The 17,314-nt window shown below is 38.1% G+C and overlaps 1 protein-coding gene across 5 annotated transcripts in view; it reads left to right on the forward strand.

Annotated features, from left to right (window-relative positions):
- The window catches only part of LOC131075944 (ubiquinone biosynthesis O-methyltransferase, mitochondrial), a 220,005-nt gene that overhangs the window by 159,513 nt on the left and 43,178 nt on the right, over positions 1 to 17,314 (forward strand). For 4 of the 5 annotated variants that reach the window (XM_058012926.2, XM_058012921.2, XM_058012922.2 and 1 more), the window contains one exon: positions 7,245 to 7,294. In XM_058012926.2, the coding sequence (XP_057868909.2) occupies positions 7,245 to 7,294 (50 nt within the window). The remainder of the gene's footprint in view (positions 1 to 7,244; positions 7,295 to 17,314) is intronic. The other variant, XM_058012923.2, reaches the window with a different exon arrangement.

Genomic DNA, 17,314 nt, shown 5'->3' on the forward strand with positions numbered 1-17,314 from the left:
TATGCCTTCTTTTTGTGAAAAACCTCTAGCTAGAAATCTAGCTTTATATTTTTCTACACTCCCATCAACTACATGTTTGATTTTGAACAACCACTTAGAAGAAACAACAAATTTACCTTTGAGCCTAGGAACAATAGCCCACACATCATTTTTGATAATGGATTGATACTCCTCAATCATGGCATCCTTCCACACTTGGTGATATGAGGCTTCTTCAAAATTAGATGGCTCGGATGCTATAAAGTGACTCATCAAAGCTACATATCCTGCAAACTTATGAGGCCTTTTACTCTCTTTGAAGGTACCACGAGGGGGTGCATATTTTTCAGCCTCTTCCATAGTGTGCCGAGCCCATGATGGTCTTTTCTTATTAGCTGAAATATTACTGGGACCTGTAGAAGTATCTATAGAATCAATTGGATCAACAGGATCAACAGAGTCATCTAAATCTGTATTCTCCCTTTGAATCTCTGAAGGTGAATCCGGATCAGCCATATCTATGTCTTGAGGATGCTCAAAGTCTTCTCTTTCAGATTCCATGTTAGACTCTTTGAATTTCTTGCAAGCTAAATCTTCATCAAAAGACACATCCCTGCTGATTTCAATTTTCTTTTGACTTGGAATGTAGATTCTGTATGCTTTTGAAGATTCACTATAACCAACAAAGATGCCTTTCTTTCCTAAAGGTTCTAACTTAGTTCTTTTTTCTTTTGGATCATGAATATAGAATGGACATCCAAAACTCCTGAGGTTTCTAATGTCTGGTTTGATATCTGAAAAAACTTCTTCTGGAGTCATGTTGTCTAGGATTTGATGAGGACTAGGATTCTGAATGTATACTGCTGTCCTGCAAGCCTCTGCCCATAAAAATGTTTGAAGACTTTGATCATGGATCATAGCCTTCACTGCCTCAACAATTGTCCTATTCTTTCTTTCAGCCACACCATTTTGTTGAGGATTATAAGGGACACATAACTCCCTCTTAATCCCAGCTTCAACACAAAAGTTATGAAATAAACCAGAAACATATTCTCCCCCATTATCAGATCTTAGAACCTTTATCTTCTTGTTAGATATATTTTCAACAAGTGCTTTAAATTCTTTAAATGTGGACATCACTTCATCAAATTCTTTTGACTTAAGAAAATAAATCCAACACTTATGAGAAAAGTAATCAATTAAGGTAACATAATACCAAAAACCACTAAGGGAAGCAACTGACATAGGTCCACACAAATCAGAGTGAATTAACTCTAGAATATCCTTTGCTCTATTTTCACTACTATGAAAAGTACTCTTAACATTCTTACCTAGAGCACATCCCTTGCAGACACCTTCATGGTTTTGATTCAGCTTTGGAAGACCAACAGCTACCTTCTCCATTGAAGACAAAGTTCTGAATTTAGATGACGAAATCTTTTATGCCACAACTCACTTGAACTTGAAGAATCATGAGCTAATGCTTGGATATGACGGGCTGAAAGCTTGTAAAGACTATCATGACAAACAACAATCTCACGAGATGACTGAAAGCTGGTGTTCTTCTTCCATGCAAGAACTTTTCCATCAGCAAAAGCAACATGATGCCCCTTGTCTTCTAATGCTGAAATAGAAATCAGATTTCTCTTAATACCAGGAACAAAGAGAACATCGCTCAGAAGAAGAGGAATAGTAGAATCCAACTGAAAGGAGGTAGAACCAACACCCTTCACAGCATAACAAGCATCATCACCAATGATAACTTGAAGATGAGAATCTTTTTCCTTCAAGTTGGAGAGATGTTCACGATAACTAGTAATATGGCGGGAGGCTCCACTATCAATAAGGGATGTATCACTATCAGTAGGAATATTATTGGAGAGAGCAGAAATAAATAAGAATCCCTTTGAATTTTCACTAGACTCTCTATGAGAAGAAACATTTTCAACATTTGTTGTTGCAGCTTGTGGTTTGGGTCTAGAAAGACATTCTCTAGCAAAGTGACCAAACTTGTCACATTCGAAGCATTGTACTCTGGAGAGGTTCTTTCTTCTCTTAGATTCAGGAGCTGAATCAAAATTTCTATCTCTGTTCCTTTTGAATTTTCCTTTCCTTTATTTTCTTTTAGACATATGGGCAGCAAGAACATGATCTTCTTCATGATGAGATTTACGTCCAATTCCTCTTGCCTCCAATTTGCATTCCTCTTGAATGCAATCAACTCTCAATCGATCAAACTTGGGCAACTCATTTCTTCCACTAATACCTTGAATGAAAGATTCCCAAGAGTGAGGAAGGCCATTCATGGCCAGCATAACCAGGTCTTTATCCTCAATAGAATCTCCAATAGCATTGAGTTGATCCTTCAATTCTGTAATCTTCATAAAGAAAGAAACAACAGATTCACCTCTATCCATTTTGATATGAAGGAGTTGACGTCTCAATGCTAGAGCTCTACTAGTACTGTTGAATTCATACAAGCTTTGAGTGCACTCGAACATATCTTTGGCTGAACTCAACTTGGATATAACAGGTACTAGATGATCCTTAATAGAATCAATTAGAATCTTTTTAGCCATGAGATTATTCTTCCTCCATTGAGCTTTCTCGGTGACATCTGAAGGTTCATCTACAACATACTTCACATAGTTAAGAAGATCATTCTCTTCTAGCACAATAAGAATCCTGAATTTCCATGAAGTGTAATTGGCTGCACCATCCAATCTATCTTCAACTTTGAGTCCATTCACCATGATGGAAAAACTTGAAATAAACAGACTAGAGCTTCAAACAAAGAAAAATTCAAAACTAAGCAATCTGGTTTTGGATCTTTTCTTTAGACTTGCTCTGATACCAATTTAAAAAATAGAACTAGAAAGCTAAAAACAGATAACTACATCAAGGAAAATTTATGAAGACAAGATAAACAACTATTTATCTTGGGAAAACCCTCCACTTGAGGGTGAAAAACCCAGCCACACTAGAAATCAAGCTTTATTGAAGATACAAATTTAAGATACAAAGCTATCAAGCTTAATAATCAATCATCTAATCATGATTGATGGCACTTGAGAAACAAGAGAAGAAGTCGAGAATATTACAACAGTCTGAAAGCTTTTAACACGTCTGAGAGCAAATGAAATTGCTGAAATTGCTGAAGAAGATATGAACTATGAATCTTCAGACATACATCAAATCACCCCTGAATAATGATATATATATATATATATTCTTCTGAGCTACACCCGTCTGTTTCCTGCAAAACCAATCTCATACGACATCTTAAAATAATCAAAAGCTCACACAAGAATGAAAACGCGAAGGTTAAATAATATATGACAATACTTCACGTGAATATCACTTAAGATGGTAGGGACAAGGAATACGAAACATTAATCAAGCCACCAAGGCAAAAGAAACTAAAACTCGACGGAGCATAAAAGAAACGCACTCTAGCTAATACTCAGATCGGTGACGACATGAAGAGGTAATACAACCCGATAGATATGCAAGCATAGAAACCAATACATATGCAACTAAAAGAAGTAAATAAAGAATCGACAGAAGAACAAAAGAACAAAAGAACAAATAATAAATGGTAAAACAACCAAGCAAATAAAATGATGTCTCTTGCAGCTATAACCATTAACAGATTTTAAATATATTATTCAACAATTTTATTAAAATATATTAATATAATTTTAATATCTATAAACTACAAATATTTAATATTTAAATTTAATAAAATTTATCAATATACTATTTATATTTAATAATTTATTTATTTATTTTTGGATAGGTAATAGGCCGTAGCCGCAATAGTTTTGAATTATTATTATTGTTATTATTATGTTTGATTAGATTTGACCCAAGACCTTCCCCATTCTATGGAAGGTCGAGTCACAGCTTAGAATTCCACTTTAGATGTCCTTATTGGGAATTGAACTTGGGTCTCCACAGTGAGAACCCAATGTTTTAACCAGTTAAGCTCAACCCCTTGGACATATTTAATAAATTATTAATATAAGTATAATATTTGAATTTTACGAGACCAAAACAAGGAAATAAATTAGTTTTAGATTTTATTTATCATTTAAATATTTAAAATATTTAATAAATTAATATTTAATAGTGATACCAGTAGAGGCATTTGAATGGAAAAAAATGAAAATCTATAAAGAAAATAATAGTAGTGTTTTGTTTTTATATTTATAAGTACTACATTATTTTTTATCAAAAGTCGTATATTCGTAGAACAATACACAAAACAAATGAATACTATGCAAAATGCAAAGGCACAAAATCTACAAAAATAAACCGTCAACCCCATTGACGAAACCAACCTGTAATCCCTTTGGTGTTTGCTTCATCAGCTTGAGAAATGTGTGCAAAATGAAATTAAAATAATCATGTCGCGTTTTTATCATTAGGGGTTTCCCAACTTTTCTACCTTTTTACTGCATTGAGACATCTTGGATTCATCTCAGAATTGCAATGTTAACGACGGGTTTGTTCGAAAACTTGAGGGCACACACAAAAACGGTTCGGTCTGGGCAAATCTTAGCCTTGTGCGCATCCATAGGTGATTCACAGCTGAATTCGATTCTGGGATGTTTTGTACCCCAAATTTGTTGGGCAGCTTGTGTGATTCAGTAACTTAGTATACCATAAACCCTAAATGCTACCTAGAAAAAACATTAACAATTTAATTCATAAACAAAAGCTTAAATCATTGTTAAAACTTATACAAATCAAATTCAATGCTTTCAAAACTTTCTTTAAAACCTAAGTATAACATTTTGAAAAGATTTAATATATTTGTGATGCTTGGAAAAACAAATAAAAATAGAAAACTATTCTGACTTCGATTCCTGAAATTTTACAAATTTGCCATTGCGATCCCCATTGAACTTGCTTGAATTCACTCAAGGAAAGTTGCAAATGCTATGTGAGAAAATGGCATGGGTAAATATGCTTTAAAATAACAAAATTGCATGGATTTGCAATGTTTGGCAAGTTCATATGGCAGATTTGTCAAATAGTTTAGAATGTCCCCACTTTGAAATATAATTTAATAATGAAATTAAACTATTAAAAATTAAATTAAAATATAAAAGAATATAATTAAATATAATTAAAATTTAATTAAATTAATGAATGGTCAAAAGACATAAAATGAAAAGTTGTGACTCTCTCAGACATGAGATATAAAAGTGAGAAAAGAACGTCATTGGAAGGTGGATAATTTGGGAATCAGAAGTGCAGATCTGATTTAAATAAGAAGTGCAGATCTGATTGTGAAAGGTTGTTTCCCTTTAAAGGGCAGAAATAATGAAGAGTTGCACTGCTTCAAAGGGTGCTAATGGTGAAAGGGTGTGTCTCTTGCCAAAGGGCATACATGATGAAGAGGTGTGACCTCTCCCTCACATTGAGAAATATATAGGAAAAAACTGAAAAGCCTCTAGTGACATCACCATTGGTCAGATCAGAACTGTCATTAACTAACATCCTTTTTTTCGGTGGTATGCATGGGGATGTGCTTAATAGTTGAAGCTTAATAATGTTCTTATGCAGAATTTAATAGTAATATTAATATAGACTGCAATATGTATGACAATCATACCTAGTTTTATATATATATTCATAATAGATGAGAAATTAGTATACTCATAGTCTAGCAATTGATCTTTCGCTAATGCCTTCGTAAGCATGGGTTGGTTTGTGTAGGGAGAGGCGGAGTAATTCTGTCACAAGACTGGTAAGTGCCAAGATGGGGTAAGGACATACATTTCTAAAGCCTTGAGGGAGAGTCTCAAGATGGGCATGAACATGTGTTCTTGAACGGTTTCCAAGCGCCCTAGCACAGTAATTTCACCATCCTCTTTGAGAGTTAGGGAAGAATTGTGTGCAAACCGTTAAATTAATCAGTATTATTTGTATTATGAGGAATTAGATGTTTTGTAATCTCAATAACTTAGTTTAAGACATAATAATGCTTAATAATTATTGGAAAACAGGAAGCCTTCCGGTAGAGGACATTACATAGATGTGGCAAGTCTATAACATGTACTTGCTGAAACTTGTTTGTTTAGAGACATAAGTTTGATCATTAGTTTATTGTTTTACAAAAACAGTCGGGCATAGTTGTCAAGCTTGCAAGTACTCGACAACTATTGAAACTATGCTTTTTCAATCATAGTAGGGTGTTAGCATAATGAGGAGTTTATTGAGAAAAGGAGCTTGTTTTCTTAGATGCCAGTATATTTGCGATCACTTTCTTGCCTTGGAACATTTAATACATAAAAAATAGAGTAAACAAATGTTTGTTTCATTTAAGTGTGTAGAAACTAATTTTTCTAATCACTTAGATGATCAAAATATTTAATACATTGTTTTCCACAAGTCCCTTTAAATGGCTACATGAGTTATTGGCTTAATGTTTTAAGCTTGTAGCATTTGGTTCCCTTCCTAGACCCAAGAGTGTTGTTTCTACTGTATAACTTTCCTATTATAACTACATATACTTTCTAGCCCTTTGGAATAACTTCTGGTCATATGCATACGTTAATATAATTAATTAATTCAAGTTCATTTCATATGCCATTCTGCTCATTATGCTCATATGAAGTTTGGATGCAATTTTGTGAGAACATTGATAAAACAAGACAAAAAGATTCTTGAAACATTACAGGAGAAAAATCAAACATTGAATTCTTTAAGTAGAAGAATGAACACGCCATCCTCAATTGCGCCTTTTTCATGATAGTCAGTTACCCTCTATATCGTTTAAAACAAATTGTTGTTCTTCGTCTGGTTTGTTGCAACTTTTGGGGTTTCTATGGCTTTTATTCAGTTTTACCGTTTTTGTTAAGTTTATATGCATTAGATTTTGATGTATGTCACATCTGGGTGTTTTTTTTTCTTAGATGCACCTAATTCTTTGATGTGTCTTTAGCAAAACTGATATGGTCTGCTATTTTGTAGTTAAATTACCTATATTAATACAAGTACTTGGTTTTCCAATTAAAAGGTGATAGTCATTAATTCTAATAGTATGCCTAAATTGTCTAATTTTGGTTGTCATTTTAATCACAAACTTTATTGCTTATTATTAGATGATATAGTAACATGCTAGCAGATTGAGAAATAAATAGTTTGTTTTATCTCGATCATTTAAATACGTAGGTGACACAATAGTTATATTTGAGCTTATGATAGAAAATTAACTTATAGAAAATTAACATTAATGCATATTATTTGGACAGAGCAGCTGGTACAAGAGGAAGAACACTTTGATGCTGTAATTTCACTTGAGGTGGGTTTTTCTGTCTATAATAAGATAATGGTAAATTCAGTATGGGTTCTTTTATGATTCCTTGTTCATGAAAGTGGGCACGAAGCGAGTGAGTATTCTGCATCATTAACATTAAAAAGAAGGCAAATTACTATGAAGTAAGATATAATGGTTACGATCACATATCAGAGTCCTATCCATGATGCTCGAGTCAGAAGCGGTTGTAATCGTGATTTTGTTGTAGAAGAAAGCAAAGAAATAGGGAAAGAATGTTCAATTTTTTTTTCCTAATATAGAATGATGCTAGGATTGTGATTGTTGAAAGTTTGAAATCTCTTTGCCAATTGATATCACTGATATGCATGCTTATGGCACTCATGTTTCTTAATTCCATGCTTCATATCCCCAATCGGACTTCCCAACAAATCTGCATATGAAATTGTCTTGCACAGCAAGACTTCGCAATTTCATAAGTTGTAGTAATCTGAAGATAACCGAGGGAGGAAAATGTCGTGATCCCAATCATATTATGAGGAATATAATCACCACATTCATTGATTAAGACTTAACAATTTTAAACGCCAGCAAGACATACATTTTCAGCAGTCTGAGATATCCTTTATGGATGGATGGACTGATGGCGAAAGCATGGGATACAAATCACAGCCAAAGACTTGGGCGATCAGCAACAACGAAACAATTACCTTGGGTGGCAATAGTAATCATTACTTAGTCAGCGATAACAAACACAATAAATATTTCATTAGTTGATCAAGTATCCCACTTGTAGTCAGCAATTTGTTAAGGTTAATAACTAAATAAATTAACAAGCAGCGATCCTATATGAAAGGACACATCTTTGGGAACAGTGGTTTTCTTGGGAATAGACATGACTTCTCATCCCAAGTGAAGAGGTATTATATAAGGCAAGTCCAGATTAGCATCAAAGGGGAGAGGAAGAGAAAGAAAATTCCAAAGCATTGAGCACTAGAGCAGCATCGAAATATCTGCGTTATCAGCAAGGGAAGCAATCACATACCCTTCAGAGAGAGATATACAAATCATTTTATCAGCAATCTGAGTATTCATATTAATTTTGGTGGTATGATCTACATTGTGAGTAAATATACATTTATTTGTAAAATAGTCTTCATATGACCTTAATAATGTCATCTCTGCTCTATTAAGTCTGATTATACATTTCTAAATTTGTATATTTACCTAATAAGATAAAATGAATAAATTATTTAGAACCCCAACCAATCAAACATTTTGTTGTGGAGGGGAGATACAATACAATATAGGAGGGCAAGTAGCCAAAGGTTCAACTGGGTTAAGTAGGAGGTCATATGATGGATGTGCTTCTGTATCCCTGAACTCCAAAGAGTTAAGCAGGAGGAAATAAGATGGTTGTAATTACATTGTCCTTGAACCTGTTGGATTGGTTGAAAGGCGCCTTGTGTGATCTCTCAGGGTACTTCACAATAGCAATGGATTGATTGGATGGAGCTCCAAAGGCATTAATTGAATATCATGAGCATGGAAATTATATGTGTACATTGTTGAATATTATGTTTATTTTGTGTTACTAATCTGATTGGTGGTTCAAGATTAAGGGACTAACACAACAATATCAATTCCGAACATCATATTAAACCCTACTTAGGGCAAATTAGGGCAATTTTGGACCTACATCAGGATACTAAAGTAACAATTCCCATTCCCAAGTATTATTCAAACCCTAATTGAGAAATTTAGGGCACATTGAGTTAAGTCCTAGTAGGGGACATTAGACCATGCCACATCAAAGACACGCCATGTTTTGTCTCATCTTTGTGTATTACACCATTACTACTTATAACACTACCACATCATCTCATTAGGTAACTTGGTACACAAAAGTTTTAAAATGCAACTACAACAAATATACTTGTATTATTTACAAAAATGACAATCATTTGAAGGGAAATAACAACTATGATTCTGTAATGTCCCCTTTATAGGCGACAGGAGATGAGCAAAGGGTTGACCTATCACTCGAGTTCTCATAGGTCAACTAGATGGTTAGGGGACTCTTTTGGAGGGGCATAGAGCTTTGCAGGGGCTCTGTGGGCTATTTTGAGCATTTACACGACAGTTCCTACTTTCTAGGGAGAACTGGCAGTTGACTGGATGACCATCCGGGGGACCACAAAGTAGAGCAGGAGCCTTTTGAGCATTTTTTGGAGTTTGGAGCGATGTTCCTATTTTTTAGGAGGAACTACCAGTTAGCTTGCAGGACTTAGGTGGCATCAGTGGCTACAATGCTTCAAACGAAATTCAGATTTGAGTCCCGGATTGCATTTTATGAGTAAATAAGGAAATACCTAAGCTATGGATTTAAATAAATTATATTAAAGTGATATCATAATGACTTTATAATAAAATAACTTATATAAAGTTGGCCCCCTTTTTCCTAGCCGTTTGAGGCATAAAATGTGTTAATAGAAGGGGAAAACATTATAATAATAAAATATAATGCATAAGGGGTCGATTTTTAGAGGAAGACTTGTATTTTTTTTAAAAATAATAAAGTGAAATCATAGAAACCCTAAAAGTGACGACCTAGGGTTTGGAGCCTTTGAAAAGGCATTTGGAGGTCATTTTTCATCATTCTTGATTATTTTTCTTCATTGGTAAATCTGAAGCAGATCTCTGGTTGAGAGTTGTGGCAAGATTCATCCTTAAGAACGAAAACTTCTGAGGAAATAGGTTGGACGTTCCTCCAATCTGGCTACATGATATTATTTGGCGACCAATTCAGCTTACAGGAAGCAATTTGGGTCATTTTTGGTGTTGTTTGTTGACTGATATTAGCAGATCAGGTTGTGGTAATTATTATTAATGTTGTGGAAGGACAGATCAGTGATGAAAAATGATGAATTAAATTGCAAATCAGACCAGGCAGGCCATGCACTTTGGAGACTCCTGGGATGACAAATTAATAAATCAGCAATGATCAGGGTTTGAAATTGATTAGAAATCCATTATTAGCAGCAGGAATAAGCAAATAAATGTCCTTTTCAGGGTTATCACAACACAGGTGGATGATATGAGCAAATAAGTGGGAGAATTAGTCAAAATCCAGAGATGTTGCATGGCAGCTTTTTGGGATTTGATCCAGATCTACCTATTTCAGCAATAAAAGTTTAAGATAATTGTAGTTGATAAGAATAAATCACTTTGGAGCAGTTGAAACCCTCTAGAAGCTCCTACATTGCATTATTCATCCATTTAGTCAAATAAAAGTACACCTCCAGGTCAGTGCTAGACTCCTGGTATGCCCATTGTGACTTTGGATGTTATAAATTGTCCATTTGTTGTTATTGGTGTTTGCTGCAATAAAAATCAGAATTCTGATTTCCTTATCTGTCTATTATTTTATAGTAGAAAACTCCAAAAAAGTGTCATTGTTTTGTTTAGTTTCCATTTCAAACATTGTATTATTGTTTGGCATCATAAAACTCAAAATACAAACCAAATCCAAGCACTCTCTTCCACTGGTCAAAGAAAATCAGACAAGAAAACAAACCAAAATCAGAAAATTTCAACTCGGGGTAGAAAGGGAATCTTACAGATTCCATGCCTTTATAAATACCCTTTACTTTTAGATTTGCATTATAATTGCCACTTCAAGTGCATTCGATTGCTGAACAATATAATTTAAGTTTAAATAACACGATAAATGCCATGGACCTCTCTGTACTGTACAACAAAAACAATATGCTCCTCAAAGCATTGCCCATTCCAACAAATCCTATAATCAACATGAAAATGGCAAACAATGTTATCAAGTATATGTTGAGGCCACTACTCATCCCAATAAAAAAAATTTACTATCTCCAAAATAAAACATCCTTGGAATCATGTCAACAATAAATGCCACGATAAACAATGAATGTTGACTTGTGTAATTTAGACAATGAATAGTGATAATTAAATCATTACATCTTAAATATGCTAATCAAACTTTAACTATTATTATCATTGCCATCATCAAAACAAATGTATAGATTTTATCTTATACATATAATATCATGAAATCTACAAAGCATACATAGTCTAGATAAGGGCTATTAGATATTCTATTTCTAGTGTTAGAATAAAATATCTAGGATGGGTTTTTTGTCGTCTCTAGTAGTGTGCAGTCATAAATGTAAATAATAGAACTAGAGCATCATAGTTTATATATTGCATTGTTTAGTCCTAAACGTATAGTTGGTGAATGATCAAATAACACAGTATTCCCTGCACATACCAAGTATTCATGGGATAGAACAATCATAACATAAATGACAAATGATAATAAGTAGACCAGAAAGTTATATCTTTATTCCAATGTCTAGAATTGTCCATACATAATCCCCCATGCCGAGGTTCCAACCAAACAATATATAGACTCGACGGTTGGCCAAGTTGCCAACCGTCACCAACTCCCAACTATTTGACAGGAACCTCTCGGCAACAGTAAAACATAATCACACATAACACACTTATAATTATTATTCATACTAACATACGTTTTTACCCCTAACATTAGCCCCCCCAAAAACGTAGTCGTCTTCTAGACGACTCAGACAAGAGAAACTGAATTATATAAAACATAGCTAAGACCTAGAAGAGGGAGGAGGCGTTCCTGTAGTTGCCGCAGGAGGAGGTTGTTGTCCGGCTTGAAGTTTTAGGTTCTTTTCTGCCAGCAGTTGTCGTTCCCGTGCTTTCTTTACCATGTGAGCAGCTTCCAGTATCTTTCTATTTTTTTGTTCCAGTTGTAAGGTGAGCTTTGCCACTTGGGCTGCTAATGCCTCCAAGTCACCCGTACCAGTTTTTGCTGGTACCATACTGATTTCTGCCTCCAAGTCACCCGTACCAGTTTTTGCTGGCACCGTACCAGTTCTTGTTGGCACCATACCAATTCCTGCCGTACCCATATATGTTGGGACCGTACCAGTACTTGTTGGCACCGTACCGGTTCTTGTTGGCATCGTGCCAGTTTCTGTCGTACCAGTACATGTTGGCACCGTACCAGTTTCTGTCGTACCAGTACATGTTGGCACCGTACCAGTTTTTGCCAATACCGTACCGGTTTATACTACCGCCGTACCAGTTTTTGTTGCCGCCATACCAGTTTCTGTTGCCACCGTACCAGTTTCTGCTGGAAACGTACCAGTTCCTACTGGAACCATACCAATACCTGCAGGTACTGTACTAGTGCTAGTCGTACCAGTACCTGAACATGTTGTACTAGTACCAATTACTTGTACGACAGCCTCTATTTTCACTATTACGGCCTCCTCTGCCATTGTCTGGTTTGCTATACTGGTACAAACCATTGGAGCGACTGTTGCCTCTACATCATACGGATTAACTCGTGCACTTCCACTCCCTAGTCGTACGGCCTCTTCAACCTGTGCCCACTCTTCACTCAACTTCACATGGATGGCACAAATCTCTGCACAGATACCCTCAAAATTTTCATACAACCACTCCCTGCGTGTACAAACACCACGAAGGAGGGGATTGTACGGATCTTGCACATACGATATGTTTGTTTTTCTGATTGTACGGTCTTTCTCCTTTATCTGTTGCTAGTCGTACAAGATTGTATGACTTAGTTTCCTGTGGGTGCAATGTTCCGTCGTACGATATTCCTCCTCTTGCAGGTCATACACCGTATAGGCTATGCCAGTCTCCCTTCTTTGCCGACCGTACGCCGCACAGATAACTCAAACACTACCACTCTCCCTTCTTTGTCGACCGTACGCTGTACAAATAACTCAAACACTCCCTCGACTGACGTATGTCGTACAAGTGATCTAGTATGGGGTTCCAGTCATCCCCTACGAGTATCACCTGCGGGTCCTCGTCCTTGCCTAGATTGATTTTTTTCACATCCCTTTCCTCGTACTTGATGGGTTTATCCCGTTCAAACTGGTGGGTTGGCGTGTCGTCCATCCGTGCCATTCCCTCTTGGTATCTACCGCACTCCGAGGAAAAGGATTGTTCTTCCATCCCACTGCTTGATTCTCCTATCTCACATATTTGAAGCATGTGACACTCTGGGTGGAAGACCTCATAGTCCTCCATTTGCCGATGAAAAAGTCTCGCCAGTAAACTGGTTCCATCCTTGGAACATTCGTCCAGTTCCAACACTCCTTCCTCGTCGGGTTCTTTCCCTCTGTCTCCTGTAGAACCCCACTCCCATCTATTTGAATCTTTTGAGTCGGAGTCCGATGACGTGAGCTCTTCGCTAACGGACTGGTTCCTTAGATCGATTACATACTTATGACCGTCACTCTCGATTGAAAGCGTATTCCTTTTCCAATTGTGGTTAGCTTTGGCCATGATCAGCCACCCCCTTCCTAGAAGAGCGTCGTATGCTTTCCTTTCTAGAGGGATGACTACAAAATCCAGAAGGAAGTGTTGCGTCCCAATTACCACCTTTTGTGCCATGAGGGTGCCAAGGGGTTTGATGTCGTGCTGATCCGCACCGACTAGGTGGAAGGTTGGTGGCCATAGAGTCGGCTTGTCGAGGTTTCGCCAAGTTTCCTCTGGCAGTATGTTAACTCTGGACCCACCATCAACAATGGTGTTTGTCATCTTTTGTCCCAATATATCCATCTCTACCATTGTGGGTTTTTGTCTGATGCCCACCGCTAGTAGCATAGGGTTCATGGCATCCGTACCGGGTTTGTACCAGACTTTGTCATCGTTTGGTGTTCTTGACCGATGGTAGTGTCCTCGGTTACATTTGTTAGAGCCATCCTTAACTGTGGCATGGTTGTAGAAGGTTCAACACCCGTACGGGTATTGTGGTTTGTAACATCTGCTTGATGATATTCTTCTCTGGTTCCGATTGGATTGGTGTATCGGCAGCCAGGTGCGAGGCCCTCCAGTCTCCATCCATCACCCGCTCGATATCCGCCCTTGCCTCCTGGAGTCTTTCTTTTTCTGTGCGAGGGTCCGGGTACATGGCTTTCTTGTTCTGTAACCTTGTGATTGCTAGTACGTCTTCTCTTGATCCCTCCACATCGAGCATGTTCACCCCTTTTTGTTTTGGACAATCTATGTCGTCGTGATTTCCTGGACTGCACCATCTGCACAACAAACTTCCTACATCACCTCCGTTTTGGCATTCTCGAGCAAAGTGACCCCATTCGTGGCACTTCCTGCACTGAATCATGGGTCGCCCCTTCCCGTCGTATTGAATTCTGCTCCTCGGTGTGTTATTATTGGATATGTTGTTACCCCCCCGATTGTTTCTGTACCCTCCAGGTGAGGCGTCATAGTTTGGTGTTGGCTTCGACGGTGTCGTCGACGGTGTGGCTTGGTTGGGTTGGGCGTAGAGCACTTGTGTGCTCTGTGCTTTCAAGTTGTACGGGCATTCCTTAGTGGAATGTCCCATTACTTGGCAGATGTCACATAAAACTTTACGGGGACAACTTCCTTTAGTGTGTCCTTCAGTCTTGTAGTCAGTACACCATAGTTCTTTTCCTTCCCTACCACTTTCTTTGCCACCTTTTAACTCCTTCATCATCCTCATCATATCCTTCCGGAGTGCTTGCACAGTTTTGGATCCCCCGTCACTGTCTTTGTCCGTGCTGTCACCATCACTGGTTCGTTGCTTCCCCCGGGATGTCTTGTTTTCACTTTCAATATCCATGGCACGGTTGTATGTTTCATCGTATGATTGCGGAGGGACTACTTTCATCGTCCTTCTCAGGGATGGTACCAATCCTTCCATGAACCACCGCTTCTTGAGGCCATCTGCCGGCTGGTTCTCCATTTTGTTAAGTAATTCCCTCAGCCTTTTGTTATATGTGCGCACACTTTCGTTTTTTCCTTGTTTGGTGTTATAAATTTCCACCACAATCTCGTTGTCATCCCGTAGGAGTTTGAATTCTTCCTCGAAGGCCTTCTTCAGATTGCTCCAGGATGTTTTATGCTGAGCATCAAGGTCTGTGTACCAGTCAATAGCTATTCCTCACAGAGTGGCCGGAAATGCCTTCACTCAGTAGTCCCAGTCGTCCTAGCCATTTGCTTCCCAGATGGTGACGCGTGTCTTGCAATGCCGTACGGGGTCCTTTGACCTGTCGCCCATGAATTTTGGAAGCTTTTGTTTCTCTGTGGTGTGTGCCATCGTTCTTTTCTGTGCGGTTTTATGTTGGTTTGGAAATGGCTATATGCCGGGAAGGTACTATGTGTTCGGAGGGTACCGTACGCTCCTGGTCTGGTTGGGCCCCTGCCAACCGGGCTTTGGTCACCTTCACTTCTATAGTCCCTCCTTCTCGGGGTTTTTGGATCCGATCTTCCTATTTTGATGCCTTCCAACAAGGACAAGTTTTTAATGCCGGACAATGTTGCTTCAAAAATAGTGGCAATTTCCTCGTGCAGGTCTCGTACCGCATCCTCTCCTTGTTCGGAAAATTCCGATTGGGTTCTTTGTGATTCGGTTCTGGAGTCTTCTTCACTTGACTTTAAGTGTGGGGCCTAGTCGGCGAGATCTTCCTCCACTACGTCTGGAAGTGGCAGGTTCCTGGTGACCTCAGCCAACTCCTTCCACATACACGGTTTTTGCCTCTCCCGACTACGACTCCGACTCACACTCCGACTTCTGCTGTGTTTCTCCGGACTCCTCGAGTCGGCAACCTCTCTTAGTCGCCGTCTCCTATCGACCTGTTCTCTTATGCGGAGAGATCGTCATACAGTTCCCTCGTTTACTCCTTCGGTAGCAGTGGTACGTCTGTCTTTGTTCGGTCGTAGGGGCATCAATTGCCAGAGGTACGACACTGACTGGCCTCCCTCTCCTCTTCCTCCCTTCGACTCCGTTCCTCGTACCGTCGGAGAACTTGCTGCTGCCGAAGTTCCTTTGCCGGTTCCTCCCTTTGTTCTTGGAGTGCAATCAAATTCTTGGCGAGTAACCTTGGAATAAGTAGGTCAAAGACGGGGGTGCTGACGGTGAGTTCACCACGTACCGTACCTTCCGAGACGGCTCTCTCCTGAGCCTCTCGCCGTACGTATTGCGTGACCGACATGTCCCACAACTCCACCAAGTCTGCCATCAACTGATCCTCTCGTTCCTCTTCCGCGGTACTCTCTTCGTGCATGTTGCTGTCCACGACAATTAATTGCTGGTTAAATGGTCGGCCCATTAATTGCTTCCGTCTGCAACCATGGTTATCTCCAGGTTCATTCAAGCAACGACGCCAAAATGTTTGGTCCTAAATGTATAGTTGGTGAATGATCAGATAACACAATATTCCCTGCACGTACCAAGTATTCATGGGACAGAACAATCATAACATAAATGAGAAATGATAATAAGTAGACCAGAAAGTTATATCTTTATTCGAATGTCCAGAATTGTCCATACATAATCCCCCCTGCCGAGGTTCCAACCAAACAATATATAGACCCGACGGTTGGTCAAGTTGCCAACCGTCACCAACTCCCAACTACCTGACGGGAACCTCTCGGCAACAACAAAACATAACCACACATAACACACTTATAATTATTATTCATACTAACATACGTTTTTACCCCTAACATGCATATTCCACAAATTGTTAGAATAAAATATATAGTGATGATATTTTGTGATACCTAGGACTTTTGAGAATATTAGCATAGATCTTTGGTTTTCCTCATTTGCCTTTGTTGGTGGCTCCTTGGGACCTCTATCTTGATAAATGGTGACCTCTGTCCATTGATGATATCATCTAAGATCTTGGTACTCTTCTCAAACTTGACACTTTTGTTTAACTTAGAGGTTGTTTCTTCTAGTTCCTTTAGGAAAGAATTTCAGACTTGAGGCTCTCACAATTTTCTTCTTTTTTCTTCAATTGAATTCTTGTGTTCTGTTAAATCCTTTTTTCTTTTTCAATTTGAATTTTTAGAGTTATGATAATCCGTTCTGCCTCTATAATACTTTGTGATAACTCTGCCTTAGATTTATTTTCCTCTTGGAGTTGAATTTTTTGTTTGAGGTTCTCCTTCTTAAGT

The sequence above is a fragment of the Cryptomeria japonica genome, chromosome 9, assembly GCF_030272615.1.
Source record: "Cryptomeria japonica chromosome 9, Sugi_1.0, whole genome shotgun sequence".
Taxonomy (NCBI): domain Eukaryota; kingdom Viridiplantae; phylum Streptophyta; class Pinopsida; order Cupressales; family Cupressaceae; genus Cryptomeria; species Cryptomeria japonica.